The 22614-nt window shown below is 43.7% G+C and overlaps 1 protein-coding gene across 1 annotated transcript in view; it reads left to right on the top strand.

The window, feature by feature from the left end:
* Positions 1-4377: 4377 nt before the first annotated feature.
* Positions 4378-22614, top strand: part of tlcd2 (TLC domain containing 2) — a 93953-nt gene continuing 75716 nt past the window's right edge. Inside the window, exons 1-2 of the mRNA XM_041198394.1 lie at positions 4378-5308; positions 5550-5632. Of these exons, the coding sequence (XP_041054328.1) occupies positions 5130-5308; positions 5550-5632 (262 nt within the window). The 5' untranslated portion in view covers positions 4378-5129. The remainder of the gene's footprint in view (positions 5309-5549; positions 5633-22614) is intronic.

Here is a 22614-nt window from a genome sequence, read left to right as displayed (position 1 = left end):
TGAATCCATGAACACTGATGGTCTCCTGCTGCGCTCACTGCAGCCGCTATTTGAATCCAGCCCTTCTTTGTTGCTATAGGGGCATTACAGTGGCCAGCAGGGTAGAGGACTAGTGCCCCCTTCTGGACCTCTTCCATCAAAGCACGAAGGTTCTAGTCAGAAAAGCATAGGGCAGTTGGACCCCTCTCTTCCCTCACATCTCCTCTGTCTGACATTCAATGAATAAAATGTAAGGCAAAAAGGGTCATGAGCCATTCAGATTATAATGCTTTCATTTACTTTTATGTGCTTATATGCACTAACCATTTTCAGTATGATTACAGGTAAGGTGAGGTGGAGAAATTGGCTCTACACAAATGCTTGGTGCATTTATGTTGCAGCTGTGACTCCAAGGTAGAATGCTGTGATCCACAACGTCTGACAACCCTACTGATTTCCTCCCTCTTAGTCATGTTTTTATGCCATGACAATGTGCAGTTGCGAGGGACCTGGTCAAGAGTCAACAGTGTGGGTGTATCCTGATTGATGGGGGGCACGAGGGCAAGTGGATGGGATAATGAACATGGTTCATCATTCATCCACCCACTGAGTTTTGGCAGATAACTACATAATGGCTGCATAATGACTGTACCAGGTCGTGGATGGCAGGACAATGCCATCTTCATGGCTGTGTCTTGAGAATCCATTGCATGCTTTCAGTGGTTTGGTAGAGTACACTTTCATTAGACAGCAACGATGACAATTCTCCCACAGAGAAAGCCCATCATGGGCCATCCGTTCCTGGATCAGCTAACAGTTGGACACTTGGAGCTTGGACACTCACCTGACAAGGCAATGGTATCTCCCCTGAGGCACAGGGACTTCATCATTGACAACCTATCTCTCAATAGGCCTTTCTGAAGGCCCACTTTTAATCTGCACCCAAGTCACCCAATCTGTGCCAGGCCCACCTCTGACTCTCCACTACTTCCAGGGTCACCAGCTCTGACTCCTATTATAGCCTACCAACCCCAGACCGAGAATTGGAAGTTCAGGCAGACATTCTTAGAGGTCAGATTCACGGAACCGGGAATTTTCCCATCTTTGCATAGCTGACCCAGGAGCAAAAATCTGGGCCTTTATGAATTTCAGAGAAAAGCTTAGAGTTGATATGTGCACATGGTGAGACATCTGGCAAGAGTGGGCTGCACTCAGGGCAGGGGACAAGAGTAGCGTAAGTGTCAGCTCACTCAAATTCTACTGTAGAAGACTCAGATGAGGACATCAATGCGATAACCTACAGAAGGCTGATGGCTATGCACAGTGAATTGCTTTATACGTTGACAAGAAACCTACGGGTAATGTCAAGGATCGTCGAGAAACTGTGGGAACATAGGAAATAAAAGCAGGAGGAGGCCATTTAGCCCCTTGAGACTGCTCCACCATTCAACTAAATCATGGCTGATCTTCAATCTCTACACCATTTTCCCACACTATCCCCATATCCCTTGCTGCTTTTAATACCTAGAAATCTATCAATCTCTGTCTTGATAATACTCAATGACCGGGCTACCACAGCCCTCTGGGGTAGAGAATTCCAAATATTCACCACCCTATAAGTGAATAAATTCCTCCTCATCTCAGTCCTAAATGGCCTACCCCTTATTCTGAGACTCAGACCCCTGGTTCTGGCCCCCCCCCAGCCAGAGGAAACATCCTTCCTGCATCTATTCTGTCAAGCCCTTTAAGAAATTCATATGTTTCAATGGGAACATCTCTCATTCTTCAAAATCCTAGGGAATACAGACGCAATCTCCTTAATCTCACCTCATAGGACAATCCTGTCACCCCAGGTATCAGTCTGGTGAACCTTTGTTGCACTCCCTTTGTGGAAAGTATATCCTTACTTAGGTAAGGAGACCAAAACTGTGCACAATACTCCAAGTGTGGTCTCACCAAGGTTCAATACATTGTAGCAAGACCTCTTTACTCCTGAACTCAAATCCTCTTGCAATGAAGGCCAATGTACCATTTGCCTTCCTAATTGTTTGCTGCACCTGCGTGTTAGCTTTCAATGACTCATGAACAAGGACACCCAGGTCCCTTTGAACATCAACACTTCCCAAAATCTCACCATTTAAAAAATACTCTGCATTTCTGTTTCTCCTACCAACATGGATAACTTTACATTTTTCCACATTCTATTCCATCTGCATGTTCTTGCCCACTCACTCAGCCCGTCCGAATCCCCTTGAAGCCTCTTTGCATCCTCCTCACAACTCACATTCCCACCTAGTTTCATATCATCAGCAAACTTGGAAATATTACATTTAGTCACCACATCCAAATCATTGATATAGATTATGAATAGCTGGGGCCCAAGCTATTGGGGTAATGCACCTTGTGGTACTCCACTAGTCACAGACTGCCATTCTGAGATTGTTCCTACTCTTTGTTTTCTGTCTGTTAACAAATTCTCAATTCACTCCAGTATATTATCCCCAATCCCATGTGCTCTAATTTTGTTTACTAACCTCTTGTGTGGGACCTTATTGAAAGTTTTCTCAAAATCCATATTCACCACTTTCATTGGTTGCCCCTTATCTATTCTGCTAATTACATCCTCATAAAACTCCAACAGGTTTGTCAAACATATTTCCCTTACATAAATCCATGTTGACTCTGCCTAATCCTACCAATCTTTTCTAAATGCCCAGTTATCACATCCTTTATAATAAATTCTAGCAATTTCCTTACAACTGATGCCAGGCTAACAGGTCTGTCATTCCCCATTTTCTCTCTCCCTCTGTTCTTAAATTATGGGATTACAGTAGCTATCGTCCGATCTGCAGGAACTAATTCAGAATCTGTAGAATTTTGGAAGATGGCCACCAATGCATCCACTATCTCCACAGCCATTTCTTTCAACACCCTGGAATGTAGATCATCAGATTTGGGGGATTTATCAACTCTCAATCCTCTTAATTTCTCCAGTAATATCTTTTTTTACTAATACTAATTTCTGTCTGACATCAGCTTGGTACAGGGTTTTGTGCAGAGTTTAGAGCTCACCTTTCCAGTATAGAAGCAGAGTCCAACAGCATTAGCACACTTGCAGGCCTAACTGTGTTGTAGGGTTTGATGGCCAATCTCAATTTCCATTACAGACAAGCAGAAGACATCTGACACCTGGGAGCTGCAGTGGGAGATCAGACTGGAGTCATGCAAAGTCACCTCGCTGCCATCATAGCTGCAGATACCAGTGTTCAAAGGGGTTTGCAGCGTATCACAGCAGTCCAGTAATCTGTCCTCCAACACTTTACTAGGATTGCTGAGGTGCCGCTCTGGGGGTGTGGCACTAGCTCTGTATAGCACAAACCTGCTGTCCTCTCTCAGGATGACAGCAATGGTGCCATTGCCCCTCTACTGGTGTTTTACATCTTCCTGTTTACTGTCAGCCAGACTTCTGCTGCCAATGCTGATGTTTCTAGTCTGAATCTGGGCCTTCTAGGGCCAGGGCTCCTCAATGTTATCCTGCAAGGCCATCTGCAGTCACCCCAGTGAAAGCCATCAGCCCTGCTGCAACCATCAGGTAGCACTGCAAAGGAGCAGTAGATAAGGCATTAAGGGAATGCGCAGGATTGATTTGTTGATTTGTTTGCAATATGGAATGTTTGATTCATAAATTTCATTTATTTTGTGGTGTCTTTTATTTTTGCTCTGTGACCAAGCAGACACTGTGTTAGAGAGAAGCTAAGGTGCAGGACTGTTGGTGAGTGGAGAATTGGGGGCTGTGTTAACTGGGATCACAATGGAATATGTCAATCACACAAAGCCCAGCCAGAATGGGGCTCTGTTGATTGCCTCCCTCCCTCTTCATCCTCAGCTGGTCACCTTGGACCTGGTGGCAAAGACTCTGCCCTCACAATGTCCAGGTTGTGCAGCATATGATTCGATCAAACTTCTAGGGATGCAAACCACTGGAGTTTGGTTTCCCAAAAATGACAATGCTTTAAATGGAAATGGATGCAGGAAGGTGTAAAGCGTAGCTACTGAATGAGCTGCAGCACGAACCTAGTTTCAGGGACGTACTGAAGGTGTGTGGAGCCTGTATGGTCTGTGAGGAACCGTACGCACCATTCATTCGATCCTTGGGAAGCCAGTCTAAGCCTAGCCTCTGCTTGGTGTGTTTTCACGGTGCCGCCGGGAATTCAGCGAGTTGCAGGATCGAGTCTTCTATTCCATAGTTCTGCATGTTTATTTCCCCAACCCACCTCCCACCCGTATCTTTCAAACTCTAAAAGATTGCGAAATAAAATTCGGAGCGACGAGCAGTTTGGGTCGGTGGAACCAAAGAATTGACTGACTGGCTGCTGTCAGCAGATGTCAGTGTAACACTCGAGGAAAGCAACAAGTTGGCTCATCCGGAAATGGGTTAAATTTATGGTTAACGGCGAATTCAGAGCCTTGGGACACCGGGAGACTATTATTTGGCTCACACACTTGAGGATCCTCTTCGCCAAGGACAGGATTTAGCTCTGAGTGCCGGAGGGTGCAAACATTGGGTTACAATGTTGGGGGTAGAAAATTTCTTAAAACTGCTTTAAAATGGGAGCGGTGCAGCCGGGTGTAAAACCCCCAGCAGCGCCCCTGGTGCGGATTGTAAGCCTCCCCCTGGTGCGGATTGTAAGCCTCCCCTCTCAAAGGAAGAGGTTTCCAGCTGCCTCACAGGATACACAGTGTCCAATGTGGCAAAAGTGATCCAAACCACTTTGGTTTCTGTTCAGTCCTTGTTGTGAGCAGGATTATTACGCACAGCCCATGGGTGGGGGGAACAGATAATGATCTTCTCGCAAGCGCTCCTGCAAGGAGCGGGACTCCCGCCCACTCTGCGCATCCGCACCAGTCTGCGCGGGCGGAGCGAGCGACGCTTTTCTGCTGGATCTTCCCCCTGAGGGCTGGGTTTACGGTGAGATAGAGCCTTCACAAAAGCCCCCTTTTCAAGCCCGGGGAAAGGACCCGCAAACACTTTGACGCCGCCACATTCGCTGCAACTTCAAGCCGAGCGGGAGAAACACGTTGTTGGCTGAGTTTTGTGGTTAGAGGCAGCTGTGTCTTCACTTGGTGTTGCTCTTGAGTTTGAGGTGCCCATGGAGTGGAATCCTGGACTTTTAATTGTAGGGGTCTCGTTCGGGGGTTTCAAACTGATCAGTCGAGGTCTGGACTATCTTCCAACCCCAGAATCTGCCCAGAGGAACACCTGGAAATGGAGAAACATCTGTACCTCCATGGTGCACAGTGTGGTGACAGGCATCTGGGCTGTCTTGTGGTGAGTGTCAAACTAAATGTGCTTCGGATAAAAACACACCGGGCAGGCGTTTCCTTGATTTGACGGTGATTTGACTTTGTTTTGGAAGTCGGTATCTATAGGCGATCACACTGAAATCGTCTTTGGTAAAAGTCATCGCACTGCAATTTTCAGGCGGTTGTTGTGTAACTTTTTCGCAAAGTGCAAAGCCCAAGTCTGCCAGTAGATACGGCGACTTTCATCTCGTTTTCCTGTTTTCCAGTTTTTATTTGCACCCGCGGATGGCTGAGGATTTGATCGATACCCATTCTCCCTCCTCACACGCTCTGGTTGCAGTTTCCGTAGGTAAGTCTGTATACACGTGGGGTCTGAAGGAGCAGAAACTATGGCTAGGTTTCCTCTTGTTTGTTTATTGATGTAATCCAAGTGTTTATTCTTAAACAACGCCGAGATTGTCATCAGATCACACCATTATCCATCTACTTACGTCGCTGGGATATTAACCGGGAGGCAGCAAGTGGTTTTTGCTGTGTGGTTTCATGTACGTGCACTGATAAAATGTTGATTTTTGTTTGAATAAAGCTCTCGGTTCTCGGCTGGGATTTTCAAAATCGTTGTCCTAGTGCTGAATCCTATCACAACGTTCTGTTCATTTTTTTTTTAAATTGAGTAATTCCCAGAATGTAGCTAGGATTGGCCACCCATTGCCACTCAACAAGTCATGAGTGTTGGTGTCTGATCCCCTTATTGCATGCTGATTTCCCACTTGTGGACATGGAATTTCCTGTGCATTTTGCACCCAGAGACACACTTGCGACCTGGGCTCAAATCAAACTCGCAACTAAAAGATCAGGGCCCAGACCTTTCAATCTCCGGATAGTTGGAGATTGGACATATTCCCCAAGATGCATTACACTTGGAAGTCCCAATGTGCTGACTCTGTGGGAATTGCCTGGGAAGTTTGACCTTCCAATGAACAATTTCCCTGAACCCTCTGGAAAAAGTCTTCAACTTTGAGTTAGCTTCAGAGGCTTTCAACAGTTCCGACTTACCAGAATAGTTACCTAGGAAATGTTAGACAGAGGAACTCCTGGGTGACCATACAACTGACACTCCCAACTCCCCATCCGATGCCCCAACCTGACTCCCCCCGACTTCCCCAACCCCACCTCATCACCCTATCCCCTAACCAACCCTGTCCCCTTACCCATGTACCTACTCTGCCCCCTTACCTCACACACCATTACCCTGTTACCTCTCTCCGTAGCTTTGGGACATTCAAACTCTTTACTTATTAGAGCAAGGCAGCTGGTGTCATAAAAAGATTGCATGCATTGTCTTGTCGCAACAATCCAATGCTGTGAAAAAGCAGTTCCATTTCAGGTAGGCTCCGCATTTCTGGAGTGATGTGACAGTCCGATGGTGATTGTCACTTTTGAGAAGATTCAGGCCCAAATATTTGGCATAAGTGCAATGCACCCATGTCTCCACAATCTTTTATGACTGTCTTTTGATCCTTTCACTTGAATACATCTCTGCCCATATTAACTCCAACCCTAAGTTAGCAGCTTTAGACCCAGTACACTGATGATTTACATATGTAAATGAGGTATCTGAAGCCTGTTTTATGTGCCTTCCAGAAAATTGGCCTGTGTCGAAGAGGGCAAAAGCTGCGCCTGCCCCAGTCAGGCTGTAAGCTGATGGCACCCTGCTCTACCTCACCACCACTACCCCTCTCAACAGAAGCCCCCCTTCGCACTGCCTCTGATTTGTCATGTCATGCTGCTTGTCCAACATGCAGTATTGGATGAGCCAAAATTTCCTCCAGTTAAATGTTGGAAAGATCAAACCCATTATCTTCAGTCCCCACCACAAACTGCTTTCTGCAGTAACTCTCCATCCCTTCCCTGACCACTGTATGAGGCTGAACCAAACTGTTTGCAACCTTGATGTCATTATTGACCACAAAATGAGATACAATCGCATATTCTCACCCTTATCAAGAACTCCTACTTCTACCTCTGTAACATCTCCAGACTCTACCCCACCTGAGGTCATCTGTTGCAGAAACCCTCCATTTATATCTATCTTACCTCTAGGCTTGACTATCCATTGCTCTCTTGGCTGTCCTCCCACCTTGTACCCCCTGTGAACTTGAATGAATATAAACTTTTGCTGCCCATGTCCTAAATTGCACCAAGTCCTGTTCACACATCATTACTGTGCTCACTGACCTACACAGGCTTCAGCACTGGTAATACTTCAATTTTAAAATTCTCATCCTTGTTTTCAAATTTCTCTGTGCCCTCCACCCTCCTGTGTAACCTCATCTGCCCCTACAATCCCCAGATCCCTGGACTCCACCAATTTTGGCCTTTGATGCATACCTGGTTTTCTTTGCTCCACTATTGTTGCGTCTAGCTATCTAGACACTAAGCTTGGGAATTCCATCCCTGTGCCTCTCCACCTTTCCAATTCTTTCTCCTTTAAGATGCTGCTTAAAACCTATCACTTTGACCAAGCTTTTTGATGTCAAATTATGTTCATAATGCACTTTAGTTGTTTTACTGCATTAAAGTAATTGTATAAATGTAAGTTGTTGTAATGTAGGGAACAGTAGGCAATTGTACACAGCGAGGCCCCTCAAACAAAATGAGATTATGACCAAATAATTTGTCTTAGTGATATTGGTTAAAGGACAATTATTGGCCAGGATACTGGGCAGAACTCCCTTGCTATTACTCCATCTGAGTAGGCAGACAGGTGTGTCTATTTAGCATCTTACCCAAAAAGTAGGGCATTCACAGATATTCAGAGGAGATAGCTTCAAATTCCAAACCCATGTGGTCTGTTGTTTAGTTACACCCATCATCTTCTATCCATGGTAGCGTTGCTTGTACTCAGAAGTAATTGCTCTTCCTGGCAGAAATCAGTGAAGGATAGAGTACATGACTCCTAATGGATAAATTTAGCCACAACATTTGTGGTACCCTAACCTACAGGGCTACAAAACATGAGCTGGAAGGTGAGATTAGACTGGATAGCTCTTTTTTGACTGGCACAGACACGATGGGCTGAATGGCCTCCTGCTATAAATCTTTATGTTTCCAACATTAAGTCTGACACTGTTTAGGGAATATGTTCTAACCAATGTTTTTTTTATTCACTAATGTGATGTGGACGTCACTGGCTAGACCAGCATTTATTGCCCATCCCCAATTGTCCTTGAGAAGGTGGTGGTGAGCTGCCTTCTTGAACCGCTGCAGTCCATGTGGTGTAGGTACACCCACAGTGCTGTTACGAAGGGAGTTCCAGGAATTTGACCCAGTGACATTGAAGGAACGGTGATATATTTCTAAGTCAGGATGGTGAGTGGCTTGGAGGGGAATTTCCAGGGGGTGGTGTTCCCATGTATCTGCTGCCCTTGTCCTTCTAGATGGTAGTGGTTGTGGGTTTGGAAGATGCTGTCTAAGGAGCCTTGGTGAGTTCCTGCAGTGCCTCTTCTAGATATGGTAGATATTGGTCTTGGGTAATAACCTGAAACAGGCAGTATCAAATTGGCACCAGTCCATGTCAATCAAATAATTGAATGGAAGTTAAATTATTACAGAAACACATTGGCACAAATTCATCTTTCGCGGAAGCCATTGTGTTTTCAAGTAACAGTTACAGTGCTTCTCCCTGCCCCATTTTTCTTTCATGATTCCCCATCCATTAAAATAAATGGCCTCTTGCTATAAATTTTTATGTTTCTAGCATTAAGTCTGACCCTGTTTAGGGAATATGTTCTAATCAATGTTTTTTTTTATTCACTAATGTGATGTGGATTGGAAAAACTGGAAAGTCAGCCCGCAATCATCCAAATCTGCTCTCCAGTGGGTGTTGCTCCGCACTGGGAGTGTGCATTCAGAAAGTCAATGCTGCAGTGTTGACAATGTCACAGCTTGAGGGTCTAGTCGATGGAACTCAAAATATTGGTACACTATTATCCCAATGATAGAGGCTAGGTAAAGGAGTCAACAGCAGCATCATCTTGCATTTATATAGTTACATAGCAACACACGTCAAGGTGCTTCACTGAAGTTTAATTGGACAAATATTAGATGCAAGGAAGAGGGGTGACCAGAATCTTGGTAAGCAAGCTGGGTACTAAGGAGGAGAGGGAGGCGGAGAAGAGAGGCTTTTAGAGACTGTATTTCTGTGCATAAGATGGTGTAGCTGTAAATCATGGTACGAAGGAAGCTGGGATTACATAAGACGTTGGAGGAGCAGAGAATTTATTCACCCTTTTGAATGAATAAAGGGTGGGTGTAGGGGACAGGAAAGAACCATAATTAGAGAACATTAATTTTCCAACCAAAATGTTTCCATGAAGTGGAAACTTAACAACAGATGATTGCCAGATAAAAATCTTGTGACTACTTATGAAATTTCCAAGTAATGAGTGAGTAAATGTCAGCTCTTCATGGCCACTTTAAAGTTGTGTTAATCCTTACTTATATAACTCTGTGGCAGTAAGAGAAAAGGGGTAAGAAACAGTTCAAATCTTTCCTTATGATAAACGTTTCAGGAGATGAGGAATTTCACTGGAAAACTATTCTTTACAAAATTCATTTACATGGAATTGGCAACTAGAGCTTGGCCACACACTGTAATAAATGCCTGCAGCTTGTTTTGCCTATCTGGTTAAATTATACTTCTAAAGTAGAGTACCCCTGACATTAATCATTGATGTGAAACAGACAGCGGGATTTTCCACATCTGCCCGCTGCCGTGATCTTACCGTCCCACCACATGTCAGTGGACTCGTCCAAGGCAAGTCCCTCCCGCGACAGAGCTGGAAAATTCCAGCCATAGTCTATCCTTGATTCCCCTCCCTCCATTATTTGGACTGCCATTAGACATGTTTTCACTATTTGAAGTAGTAAGCTGTCTGTTGTTATAGACAGACAGGGGAGAGATGACAGGGATGGTTCCCCCTTTTCCCACCTCTCAACTGACGAAGGACAGACGTATTTTGAAAGGAAAAAGTGTTTTAACCCGCGGAGCGCTGTAACTGTCAAGAACAGACAAATGACAGGTTTTCTGGTAAATTTTAAAAAAGAAAGATAAATGTTTATTATTCGACATCTGAATGCATTCGCAACTACACACGCTTACACACTCACACGCACACTCTGTCACACACACACACACACACACACATTCAAGAAAAGATTGTGATTAAAAAAGGTAGCATGTACTAAGGCCTTGAAAGTTCTCTGTCACACTAGCTTTTCCCTGAGATGAAGCCTCGAAACGTTAAAGATCTGTAGTTCCTTTATTAATTCACTGACAAATAGAGTCTAAAGGTTTAGGAAGCCAAATTCATTGTGATTTATTGATTGCAAGAGCAGATTCCTCTTGTTCCACTCCAGTCGAGGTGCAATCAAAGCCCTGGAGCAAAATCCTGGTTTGGTTCCTCAGATGGAATAGTCAACACCAACCCAAAAATGTGCCTTATTAAATGTCCTTATTTAAAAACCTAGGGCAGAATTTTCTGCCTGTTAGGCAGGCGGGCCCAACCCAATCTCCGGCGGGTGGGGAGCCAATCCCCACTGGAGAAGCGGGCCCCGCCGCCATTTTGAGTGGGCGGGTCAATTAAGGCCCTCCCAGCGTGAAGTCCACCGGGAAGCGCTATGTGCTCCCTGTGCAGGCGGGGGAGGAGTCCCCAAAAGCGAGAGCGCACATCTCACTGAGGCTAAGTGCTGCCTCAGGGAGATCGCTGACAGTTTGAAAAACGTTAAAAATAGAGAAGGAAAATCCTTAACATGTCCCCCTCATGTTACATGTTCATAATTTACACTAAAACTTTATTAAACTTTTTACACGCCTACGTGAAACCTCATCCCGCCGGTGGATGTGGTTTCATGTTTTCTCTATTTGCCGCCAGAGCTCCTGGCCGACCTACCAACCTTAAAGTTGTTTAATTTAATTGTTTCAATGATCCTGTCAATGGTCTCAATTGGCCATTGACAGGTCGGCGGGCCCACAGCTGCTTTTGCTGTGTCCCCACCTTCCTGAAAATTTAAATGGGGCGCGGTGACATCAGGGGTTCCGCCTGACATCATCCTGCGTCATTTTACGCATCAGCAATTCGGCCCCGCCCCCCGCTCGCCGACAGCAAAATTCAGTCCCTAGTTTCTGTTATGTGATGTGCCCGGAGTGTTTCTGTCCATTTTCCTCACAAATGACTTCTGACGGCTAGACCATTGTCAAACGATCAGGCCTGGGTTCTACTACCCATTCATAAACTATGGTGATAGAACGGGGTTTTTCAAACCCACTCTCTGAATTTCAACTTTGAAGCCTAAAAGTTTACGTGCAGCATTGTGAAAAATTAATTATTTGGAGAAATTTAATTTAAAATGTAAGTGTTCGGAGAAGGGCAGCCATTAACCATAGGAAAGGTGTGTTGCATTTAAATGACTTCTCAAATATATGTTCCAAAAGTTGGTTTGCATTTTAACAACTCGTCCAGATCTGAAGGTTAGCTCAAGGGTCTTGTGTAGTTACATGTGTATTGACAGGAAAGAAAAGGTCACCTTACCTCTCAAATCCATTCTGCTTTAAAGTGTCCATTCTCCATCTTGTTTTGAGTAAAGTGTCCATTTGGAATTTATACTCCATAAGCCCATATTGCGTAAGCATGACATTGTGCAAGTGATTATTTAAATGAGTAAGGCTATTTTTTATTTATTTTGTTGCTGAATGCTCAGCATTGGTAATAATGTGGTCATTCTGTCTCTGATGTGTCAATTCTCTGGGAGCAAGGGTTTCTTATTGAACTGTTAAAATCGTTGAATGGGTGTCCAAGTAGTGAAGTAGAAAAGAACCTTCAGTACTTATGTGTAGAATACAATTTTAATCTCCACATTTAATTTGCCATGACCTCTGATTTTAAATGGCTTTATTGTTTGTAGACCATTCTTGTAAATCACCTTTTATTTTCCTCTTCTCTTTTTCCTGTGTAGTTACCTCTCTCTGAGTAGGCATATAATTTGCGCACAGATTTCTACTAGAGTCACTGTTCACCCAGATATTGGGATGGTGCTGCAAGACTCTTTTATTGGTTTGCCTGTTGTTTGAACATGCCCCACTGTCTTTGCCATATTAAATTAGATGCAGTAAATTGTGCGTGTTGCAACATCTACTTTAGCTGTTCTTGCCCTAACTAGTATGTCTTCTATCAATGTAGAAGAGATTGCATTTTTTGAACTAATGTTAACTTTAAATAGATTTGCGAGTTCACAAAGGATATTGCCAGAAATGAGAATACAGCCACATAGCCAGTTATCAGTCTCAATATTACTTCATAGTTTACAAAAAGCCAATGATTAATTGTTAGTCAACGAATGAACTGTATGGATAATTTGGTTACACACCAAGTTAAATCAATATTGTGATATAAGTGATTTGTATTCACTTTTTTCATCCAAACTAATAGAATAACTGCTTCTCCATCTGTAGTATTTTTTTCGTATTTTAAAATGCATTTGTCAGATGACAAAGATTTGTTTTTTACAAGCCTTGAGGCAGAAGAACCTGAAACATAATCCAGCATCAAATCCTGTGCATCCAGCAAACCTGTGCTTGTTCAGCTACATTTGTTTTCTGTCCTTAACACCTCATATTTTAAAATCAAGGAAAATTCAAAGATGTTTTATTAATACTTAAAGAGCAACAGAAAAACTAAGAAAAGAGTAGGCTGATTAGAGACCAATAACGTAACTTGTGTGTGGAGGCAGAAGGCATTAGCACAGTTCTGCGTGATTATTTTCTGTCACAAAAGAGAGGGACAAAGCAAATATTGTAGCTGAGGAGGATGTAAAATGTTGGAGTGTATAAACACAGCAAAAAAGTAAGTATTAAGTGCGTCGGCATCTTTGAAAGTGGATAAATCACCAGACCTGGATTAAATGTATTGTTAAGGAAAGCCAGGCAGGAAATAGTGGAGGCGTTGATTATCATTTTTCAATTTTCTCTGGCCACAGGCTTGGTGCCTAAGGAGTGGTGGACTGTTAACATTGTCTCATTGTTTATGAAGGAAGAAGAGACCAAGTAATTACAGTTCAGGCAGCCTAACTTCATTGGGCAAATCATTGGAAAAAAGTTCCAAGGGACAGTATTAATTGTAATTTAGAAAGGCAAGGATTAATCAAGGACAATCAGCATAGATCTGTTAAGGGAAGGTACCGTTTGACTAACTTGATTGAATCATTTCAGTAGGTAATAAGGAGGATCGATGAAGGTAGCATGTTTGATGTAGACTATGTGAATTTTAGCAAAGCTTTTGAGAAGATCCCACATGGCAGATTGATCAGAAAAATGAAAGCCCATACAATCCAGGGACAAGTGGTAAATGGGCCCAAAAATAATTCAGTGGGAAGAAGCAAAGGGTATTTGTTGACAGATATTTTTGTGACTGAAAGTTTGTTTCTATTGGGATTCCACAGGACTCGATGCTAGTTATCTTGCTTTTTGTGGTATACATCAATGATTTAGACTTGAATGAAGGAAAGGGGGACCGAGGGATGAGAGGGTGGTGCAATATTGATTGAGGTGTATATTACAATGCTGGAGAGAGAGGATGCCCTAGATGGGCCAAGGCCAGAATCAGTTTGGTTTGTGTTAAGAAGCAATTGAGGTACCATTACACTACTGGGTGTATTATATAGGCCACAAACAGTAGAAAATCTACAGAGGAGCCAAATTTCAGGGAAGTTATAGCAAGGTACAACAACTGTTGAAGACTAATAATGGGGAACTTCAATTATCCTAATACAGGCTGACGTATTAATTGTGTAAAGGACCGAGAGGGGGAATAGTTTTTGAAGTGTGTTCTGGAGAATTTTATTGGTCAGTTTGTTTCTTGCCGAATGAGGAAGGAGACATTACTGGTTCTGATTCTGGCAAATGAGATGGAGCAAGAGGCAGCAGAATCCCTCTCTTCAGTAGGGGAACATTTAAGGAACAATGATCATAGTATCATAAGCTTTAGACTAGCTGTAGACAAGGAACGATCTAGCGTGAAATATTTGATTAAAGGAGGGCCCATTTCAATGGGATGAGAATAGATCTGGCCTGGGTAAGTTGGAATCAAAGATTTACAGTCAAAACTGTAACAGAACAATGGGTTGCCTTTATAGAGGAGATAGCTGAGGTACAGTGGAGGTACATTCCATTGAGAGGAAAAGATAGGAGAAGCAAGTCAGAGCTCCCTCAATGATGAGTAAGATAGTAAGGTGAAGCAGAAAAAGTGTGTGTATGACAGATGTCAGGCTGATAACACCAGTGGGAACCAAGCTGAATTTAGAACGTTCAGAGGGAAGTGAAAAAGCAGATAAGGGAAGCAAAGAGAGAATATGAGAACAGATTGGCACCTAACATAAAAGGGGATACAAAGGCCTTCTATTGGCATTTAAATAGTAAAAGTGATATGAGGAGTGGGGCCAATTTGGAACCAAAAAGGAGCATTTGCTTGGAGGCAAAGAGCATGGCTAAAACACTGAGTACCTTGCATCTGCCCTGTACCAAGGAAGAAGATGCTGCCAAAGTCATAGTTAAAAGGAGGTTGAGCTAAAATTTGATGAAGAGGAGATACTAAAAAGGCTGGATGTACTTAAAAGCTGATAAGTCACCAGGACAGTTGGCAGACGGGTCAAAAACAGAGGATGCTGATTGAAGCTGTTTGGCAAACGAAGCAACAGCAACATGAACTTTATTATGCAGCGAGTAGCAAGGATCTGGAATGCAATGCCTGAAAACGTGATGGTGGAAGGTTCAATTGTGATTTTCAAAAGGGAGCTGGATAAGTACCCGAAGAGAAAAGGGTTCCAGGGCTGCAGGGTAAACGTGAAGTAGGTGAGTTGCTCTTCCAGAAAACTGGCCTGGACATGATGAGCCAATTGGCCTCCTGTGCTGTAACAATTCAATGACTGGATAGTTTGGATACAAGGATAATGAAGGAAGTAAGGGAGGAAATGATAGAAGCACTGTGCATAATCTTCCAATCCTCCTTAGATACATTGAGAATTGTTCTAAAAAGGGTGTAAGGATAAACCCAGAAACTACAGCCAGTCTGCTCAACCTCTGTGGTAGAAAAGCTTTTAGAAATGATAAATCAGAGGCAAAATTAACAGACACTTGTATAAGTGTAGATTAGCTAAGGAAACCCAATGTGGATTTGTTAAAGGCAAATCGTGTCTCACTAACCTGACTGAGTTTTTTGATGAGGTAACGGAGAAGGTTGATGAGGGTAATGTGGTTCATGTGCTATACATGGACTTCCAAAAGGTGTTTTATAAATTGCCACATAATAGGCCTGCCAGCAAAGCTGAAGCCCATGAAATAAAAGGGACAGTGGCAGCATGGATACAAAGTTGGCTCAGTGTAAGGAAACAGAGAGTAGTGGTGGACGGGTTGTTTCTCGGGCTGGAGGAAGATATATTGTGGCGTTGCACAGTATTCGGTATTAGGACGACTGCTTTTCTTCATATAAATTAAGGACCTAGACCTTGGTGTACAGGGCACAATTTCAAAATATGCAAATGGCATAAAACCTGGAAGTATTTGGAACCATGAGGAGGAACGAGGTAGGCCTCAAATAAACATAGACAGGCTAGTAAAGTGGGCAAACCACGGCAGATTAAATTTAATGCAGAGAAGTGTGAAGTGATACGTTTTGGTAGGAAGAACAGTGAAAATCAGTGAAGGTGGCTGAGGAGGTTGAGAAAGTGGTTAGAAAGGCATTTGGGATTCAAGATCTAATAAATAGAGACATAGAGGGCAAAAAGCAAGGGTGTTGTGATGAACCTTTCATAAAACACTGCTTCGGCCTCAAGTGGAGTATTGTCCAATTCTGGGCACTACACTTCAGGAAGGATATGAAGGCTTTAGAGAGGGCGCCAAAGAGATGTGGAGTCAGGCGAATTGGTAGGCTTTTAAAGATGGCTGGCAAAACCCAATTCTGGGATTCCCAGCCACATTCCCATATCCAGCAGTTTTGGCCAATGCAGGATAAGGGTGCAGGTAGCCAGTGCACATACATCACCTAACCTTGCCGGCTCCATGTTGGGGCTGGGTGTTTCAGACCCTCCCCCCGACTCTCCACAATTTTATTGGAGTCAGGCTCATTCTGTTAGTAGATGTGGTTCACAGCGCCTCAGAGGAGCCGTGAACCATGGGGGAACCCCAGTATCAAGTTAGCAACCAAAACAAAACAGCCATTCAGCATTTCCTTTGAAAATACATTGCCCCATTTTCCTTCTCATTCATAATGTGGCCATCTGGCAATGTATCACCAGAAGCAAACATTTGTTTCTCCAGATGACCTCATTTTGAATTCTTGACTGAACTCCAATAATGTCTAATCCATTTAACTCAGTAGGCAGGGTTGATGCAGAGGAGCTGCAGAGGGGAGGGCAACTTTGTATAATTTGTCTTTATTACCTTGTAATAAGTTATTCTTACTTTGTGCTTTTTCAACTCCTGTGTGTGTTTATTTACTCTGAAATGGATAAAAGCTTCTGACATTGATTCTATGAATGGCTGTGATTGATTTGGGGGGAAAAAACTGTTCAGTTAACAACCTCTTAAAAGTGTCAAAGTATCTTTCCAAAGCTTCTGCTCATGTTGTCAGTTTCATGAGCAATTTAAAACTTGCAAAACTTGCCAATGGCTCGGTACATAGTGCCTGCTGGGATAATGCGAATGGAAGTAATGGAAGGGGCATGGTGAGGGAATGAGAGATATGGGGAGCATGAGAGGTGGGTGAGGAGTGAAAGCTTGAGGGCCTGACAGTCATGATTACAGCTGGGCCAAGGACCCAGTAAATGGAGGTGGATCTTCTAGCCTGCTGGCCTTGCCATCTGCCTACCCCTGCTGCCAGCTTAGGCCTGCCTCTGGAGGTGGGCAAATGCCACTCCATCCTGCCCCTGACTCCCCAGAACAAAAATGTGATCAGTGGGACCTTCTTAATGGGGACAGGTTTGCAGGATTGGGAACTTTCCTGACTCGTGTTCCCTGCCCCCTCCACAAAAGTCTGACCTGAGGACTTCAGTTATGTGGATAGATTGGAAAGGCTGGGACTATTCTCTTTGAAGAAAGTTAAGAGGAGATTTGTTGGAGCTACTCAAAATCATGATGGGTCTGGAGAAAGTAGATAGAGAGAAACTGTTGGAAGGGTTGAGAACCAGGGGACACCAATATAAGGTGAAAGGCAAAAGAACCAACAGCATAATGAGGAAAGTCTTTTCGAGGCAGCGAGTGGTTAGGATCTGGAGAGTGTAGTGATGGCAAATTCAATCATGGCTTTCAAGAGGGAATTAATAAGGACCTGAAGAGAAAAAAAATTTCAGGGCTACTAGAAAAGAGCAAGAGAATGGGACCAGCTGAGTTCCTCTTGCAGAGAGTCAGCACGGACATGATAAGCCAAATGGCATCCTGTGCTGCAACTGTTCTATGATTCTATAAAAGTAGTGAGTATGATTCAGAACTTTTCAGATGAAACATAAACTGGCTGTGTAGTTGATAGTGAGGAAGAAAATTGTAGACTACAGGAAGATACCAATAGATTGGCTAGGTGGACAGAAAAATGACAAATGGAATCTAATCTGGAGAAATGTGTCATAGTGCACTTGGGGAAGATAAACAAGGCAAAGATATGCATAATAAATAGGATTCTTGGAACTGTAGAGGAATTGAAGGACGTTGGTGCATGTTCACAGACCCCTGAAGGTAGTAGGACAAGTAAATGAAGAGATTAAGATATAGGGGATACTTTCCCTTATTAGCCGAGGCAAGGAATAAAAGAACAGGGAGGCTGTGCTAGATCTAGATAAAACACTAACTAGGCCACACCTAGAGTACTGTACACACTTCTGATCGTGGCTTTACAGGATGGATGTGATCACACTAGAGAGGCAGAGGTGATTTACAAGGCTGTTGCCAGGATTGGAGATTTTAGCAATGAGGAAAGATTGGGTAGATTGGGGTTGCTTTCTTTTGAACAGTGGGGGCTGAGGGGAGATTTAATTGGGGTGCTTGAAATGATGAGGGGTCTCGACATGGTTGGGAAGATCCTATTTCCCCTAGCAGAGAGGTCACTAAAGTAACTGTTCGAAAGATTAGGAATGAGCTGAGGCTAAACTGTTTCCCCCAGAGGATAGTGGGTTCTGGAACTGCCTGAAAGGGTGGTAGAGGCAGAAAACGTCATCACATTTGAGAAGTACTTAGATATGCCCTTGAAGTGCCACAATGCTGTTGGGAAGGGAGTTCCAGGATTTGATAACTTACAAGGCTGCAGAAAGGCTGGAAAGTGGGATTTGACTAGATAGATATTTTTTGGCCAGCATTGACACAATAGGCTGAATGTCTTCCTCCTGTGCCACCAATTTCTACGTTACACTTCTGCCCTGCCATTGGTGGCCGTACCTTCAACTGTTTAGATCCCTTGCTCTGAAACTCCCTCCCTAAACCATACCACCTCTCTGTCTCTATAATTTCAGATATTACATAAAACCTACCTCGCTGACCAAGTTTTTAGTCGCTCCTCCTCATACCTCCACCTTTGACTTGGTGTCAGCTTTTGAATGACTATATTTCTACGAAGCACTGTGGGACATTGTTTTTAACCTCCTTCAGGCTCTGAAAGATGTAGATTGTTGGCAGGACAATGACTTCTATTCACTCAATGCCTTCTCTGAATAGCTAGCATGTGCCATTTTGAAATTTGTGTCAAATCACATTAAATCCAGAAGTGTGAGCCAATGATTTGTACTTGCTTTTCCATCTATGTGAATGGAAAAGCTGCTACTTTGTCTATTGTGCTGTTGTTTCATTGATATCTGAATCATCAGAGCTAAAAGCACGACCACCTACCTGACTCCCTTCCCCCTCCATATTTTGCTGTTTATGGTTTTGTGAGCAGCAAGACATCAGCATGGCTACACAAATATCAAATGTTTGTTTTGTTCCAAAATTCTTTTATTCATCTGTTGTATAAGAATTCATTGCATTTCAATTTTTTTATTCTTTCCTGGGCTTGAGCGACACTGGCAAAGCCAGAATTCGTTGCCTAACCTGTAACTGCCTTTGAAACGATGGTGGTGAACCACCCTGTTGAACTGCTCCAGTCCATCTCGCGCAAGTACAGCTACAATGCTGCTGGGAAGGGACTTCCAGGATTTGATCCAGCAACAGTGATATAGTCCAAGTCAGGATGGTGAGTGGCTTGGAGGGGGATCTTGCAGATGGTGGTAATTCCCATGTATCTGCTGTTGTTGTCCTTCCAGGTGGTAGAGATTGCAGATTTGGAAGATGCTTTTGAAGGCTTGTTGAGTAACTGCAGTGCATCTTGTATATAGTCACACTGTTGCCATAGCATTTTGGTGTCGGAGGGAGTGAATATTTAAGTTGGTGGATGCGGTGGCAATCAAATGTGCTGCCTTCTCCTGGATGGTGTCCAGCTTCTTGAGTGTTGGTGGAGCCGCACACATCCAGACAAGTCACATTCCTGACTGGCGCCTTGTGGACAGACTTTGGGGAGTTAGGAGATGAGTTACTTGCCACAGGACTCCCAGTCTCTGACTTACTCTTGTAGCCACAGTATTTATATGACTGGTCCAGTTCAGTTTCTGGTCAATGGTAACCCCCCCCCCACCCCCCCCAGGATACTGATAGTGGGAGATTCAGTGATGGTAATGCCATTGAATGTCAAGGGGTGATAGTTAGATTCTCTCTTGTTGGAGATGGTCATTGCCTGGCACTTGTGTGGCACGAAAATTACTTACCACTAATCAACCCAAACCTGAATGTTTTCCAGGTCTTGCTGCATATTGACATGGACTGCTTCAATGTCTGAGGAATTGTGAATGATACTGAACATTATGCAATCAGTGAACTCCACACTTCTTCCCTTATGATGGAGGCAAGGTCATTGATATGCAGCTGGAGATGGTTGGGCCTAGGACACTACCCTGAGGAACTCCTGCAGTGCTGTCCTGGGACTGAGATGTTTGACTCCAGCAACCAAAATTACCTTCTTTTGGGCTAGGTATGACTTGAACTAATGGGGAGTTTTCCCTCTGATTTCCATTGACTTAAATTTTACCAGGGCTTCTTGATGCCACAGTTGGTTAAATGCTGCCTTGAAGTCAAGGGCACCCTCACCTCACCTCTTGAATCCACCACTTTTGTCAATATTTGGATCAAGACTGTAATGAGGTCAGGAATTTTGTGGCCCTAGCAGAACCCAAACTGAGCATCAGTAAGCAGGCTATTGCTATCTAAGTGCCGCTTGATAGCACTGTTGACGATGCTTTCCAACACTCTGCTGTTGATCGAGAGGAGGCTGAGGGGATAGTAATTGGCCAGATTGAAATTGTCCTGCTTTTTGTGGACGGGACATACCTGGACAATTTTCCACGTTGGTGGGTAGATGCCAGTGTTGTAGCTGCACTGGAACAGCTTGTCTAGAGGTGTGGCTAGTTCTGGAGCACAAGTCTTCAGTACAATTGCCGGAATGTTGCCAGGGCCCATAGCCTTTGCAGTGTCCAATCCCTTCAGCCATTTCTTGATACCACATGGGGTGAATCAAATTGGCTGAAGGTTGGCATCTGTGTTGCTGGGCACCTCAGGAGGAGGCCGAGATGGATCACCCATTCGGCACTTCTGGCTGAAGATGGTTGCTTAAAAATTTCAGTTAAAAAATAAAATGTTTCATTGCCCAGTCCAAAGGTGTTTGAACTCATCAGTTTAAGAAGTTAGCAAAGTTGGCTCTCATCTGATATGCAAAAATGATTCAATTGCTGGCTGAGACTTCCAACAGCAGAAAGTGGGCTGGAATCTTGGATGCCACTGAAACTTGTAATATTTAAAACTTCTGTATGTGCCACTGAATTGTTCCCAGATGTTTCAGTTGAAATTGGCTCAATCATTTAACTCTTTCAGGACTATTAATTTTTTTTAAATCACTCATTTTATACTGCATACTTATCCAAAGTAATAACTTGTAAAAGTTCTAATGCCACATGTTACTGAGTTGGCTGTTGTACAGTATGAAGAAAGTGGAAGTGGGACCAAACTGGATTTGCTGTTTCACTCTGCGGAACCGGAGCTTCTGAATGCGGTGATACTGGTTCTGGCCTTGATGAAGCCTGTGGCAGAGACAGTTGACACCACCCTCTGTTGTGCAAAAGGAAGTGGGGATGATTTCATCCTAGTTTTGAATAAAAATGGTTTGTGGCTCATTGACAATGTTCTGATTCAGCAGCACCAACAGGAACTGATGTGGTTGTACTTTAAGAACCTTTTCTCAAACAGTCCTTGCATACTCCAGGACTCAGGATAGTCAAACCTGTCAATACTGTGAATACTGTTCTGCCCTTGGGCCTCGGTTCCCTTTTTACCAAACTGAGATGTGACTGGTAAACTTGCAGTCTTTCCATTTCTGTCTGACTCTTTTCAGGGATCCCCATCTATCTCTGGCTATTTTCCTAGAACTGCCCCAAAGGTGCTGATCCTACCCATTGAGGCAGGCCTTTCTGTCAGTCATTAGGATACACATGCATACCTTTAGGGAATCTGAAATTATAGTTTCTGTTTAACAGCAAGCACTGTTCCTAATTACATGGAAACAGTTTTCAACTTTGGAGGGCATGGGGGTTTGGGGAAACAGGTGGCATCACATCAACAGCCTCTAATGCACCCCATGAGGGGCAGTGACGTAGTGGTATTGTCACTGGACTGGTAATTCAGAGACCCAGGGTAATGCTCTGGGGACCCAGGTTCACATCCCACCAAGGCAGATTGTGGAATTTGAATTCAATAGAAATCTGCAGTTAAAAATCTAATGATAACCATGAAACCATCGCCAATTGTTGTAAAAACCCATCTGGTTCATTAATGTCCTTTAGGGAAGGAAATCTGCTCTCCTCACCTGGTCTGGCCTACATGTGACTCCAGACCCACAACAATGTGGTTGACTCTTAAAAGTGCCCTCTGAACAAGGGCAATTAGGGACGGGCAATAAATGCCAGTCACTCCCACATCACACAAAAGAATAATTAAGGCCCGCCCAGCATGACAGGCACCCAGAAGCACTCAGTGCTCCCTGTGTGGGCGGGGGGAGTAGGCTGAGTTGGGGCCTACACCAAATCTCCGAGGCACAGAGCTGCCTCAGGGAGATTGATTTGATTATCAAAAATTTTAGTAAAGAAAAAGAAAAATTTTTAAGACATGTCCCCTCATGTGATAGTGTCACATAAGCTGGGACATGTCAATGAACT

The sequence above is a fragment of the Carcharodon carcharias genome, chromosome 10 (genome assembly GCF_017639515.1).
Source record: "Carcharodon carcharias isolate sCarCar2 chromosome 10, sCarCar2.pri, whole genome shotgun sequence".
In the NCBI taxonomy this organism is placed as follows: Eukaryota; Metazoa; Chordata; class Chondrichthyes; order Lamniformes; family Lamnidae; genus Carcharodon; species Carcharodon carcharias.
The sequence above is the reverse complement of the archived record's forward strand: the minus strand, read 5'-3'. Positions and strand labels throughout refer to the sequence as shown.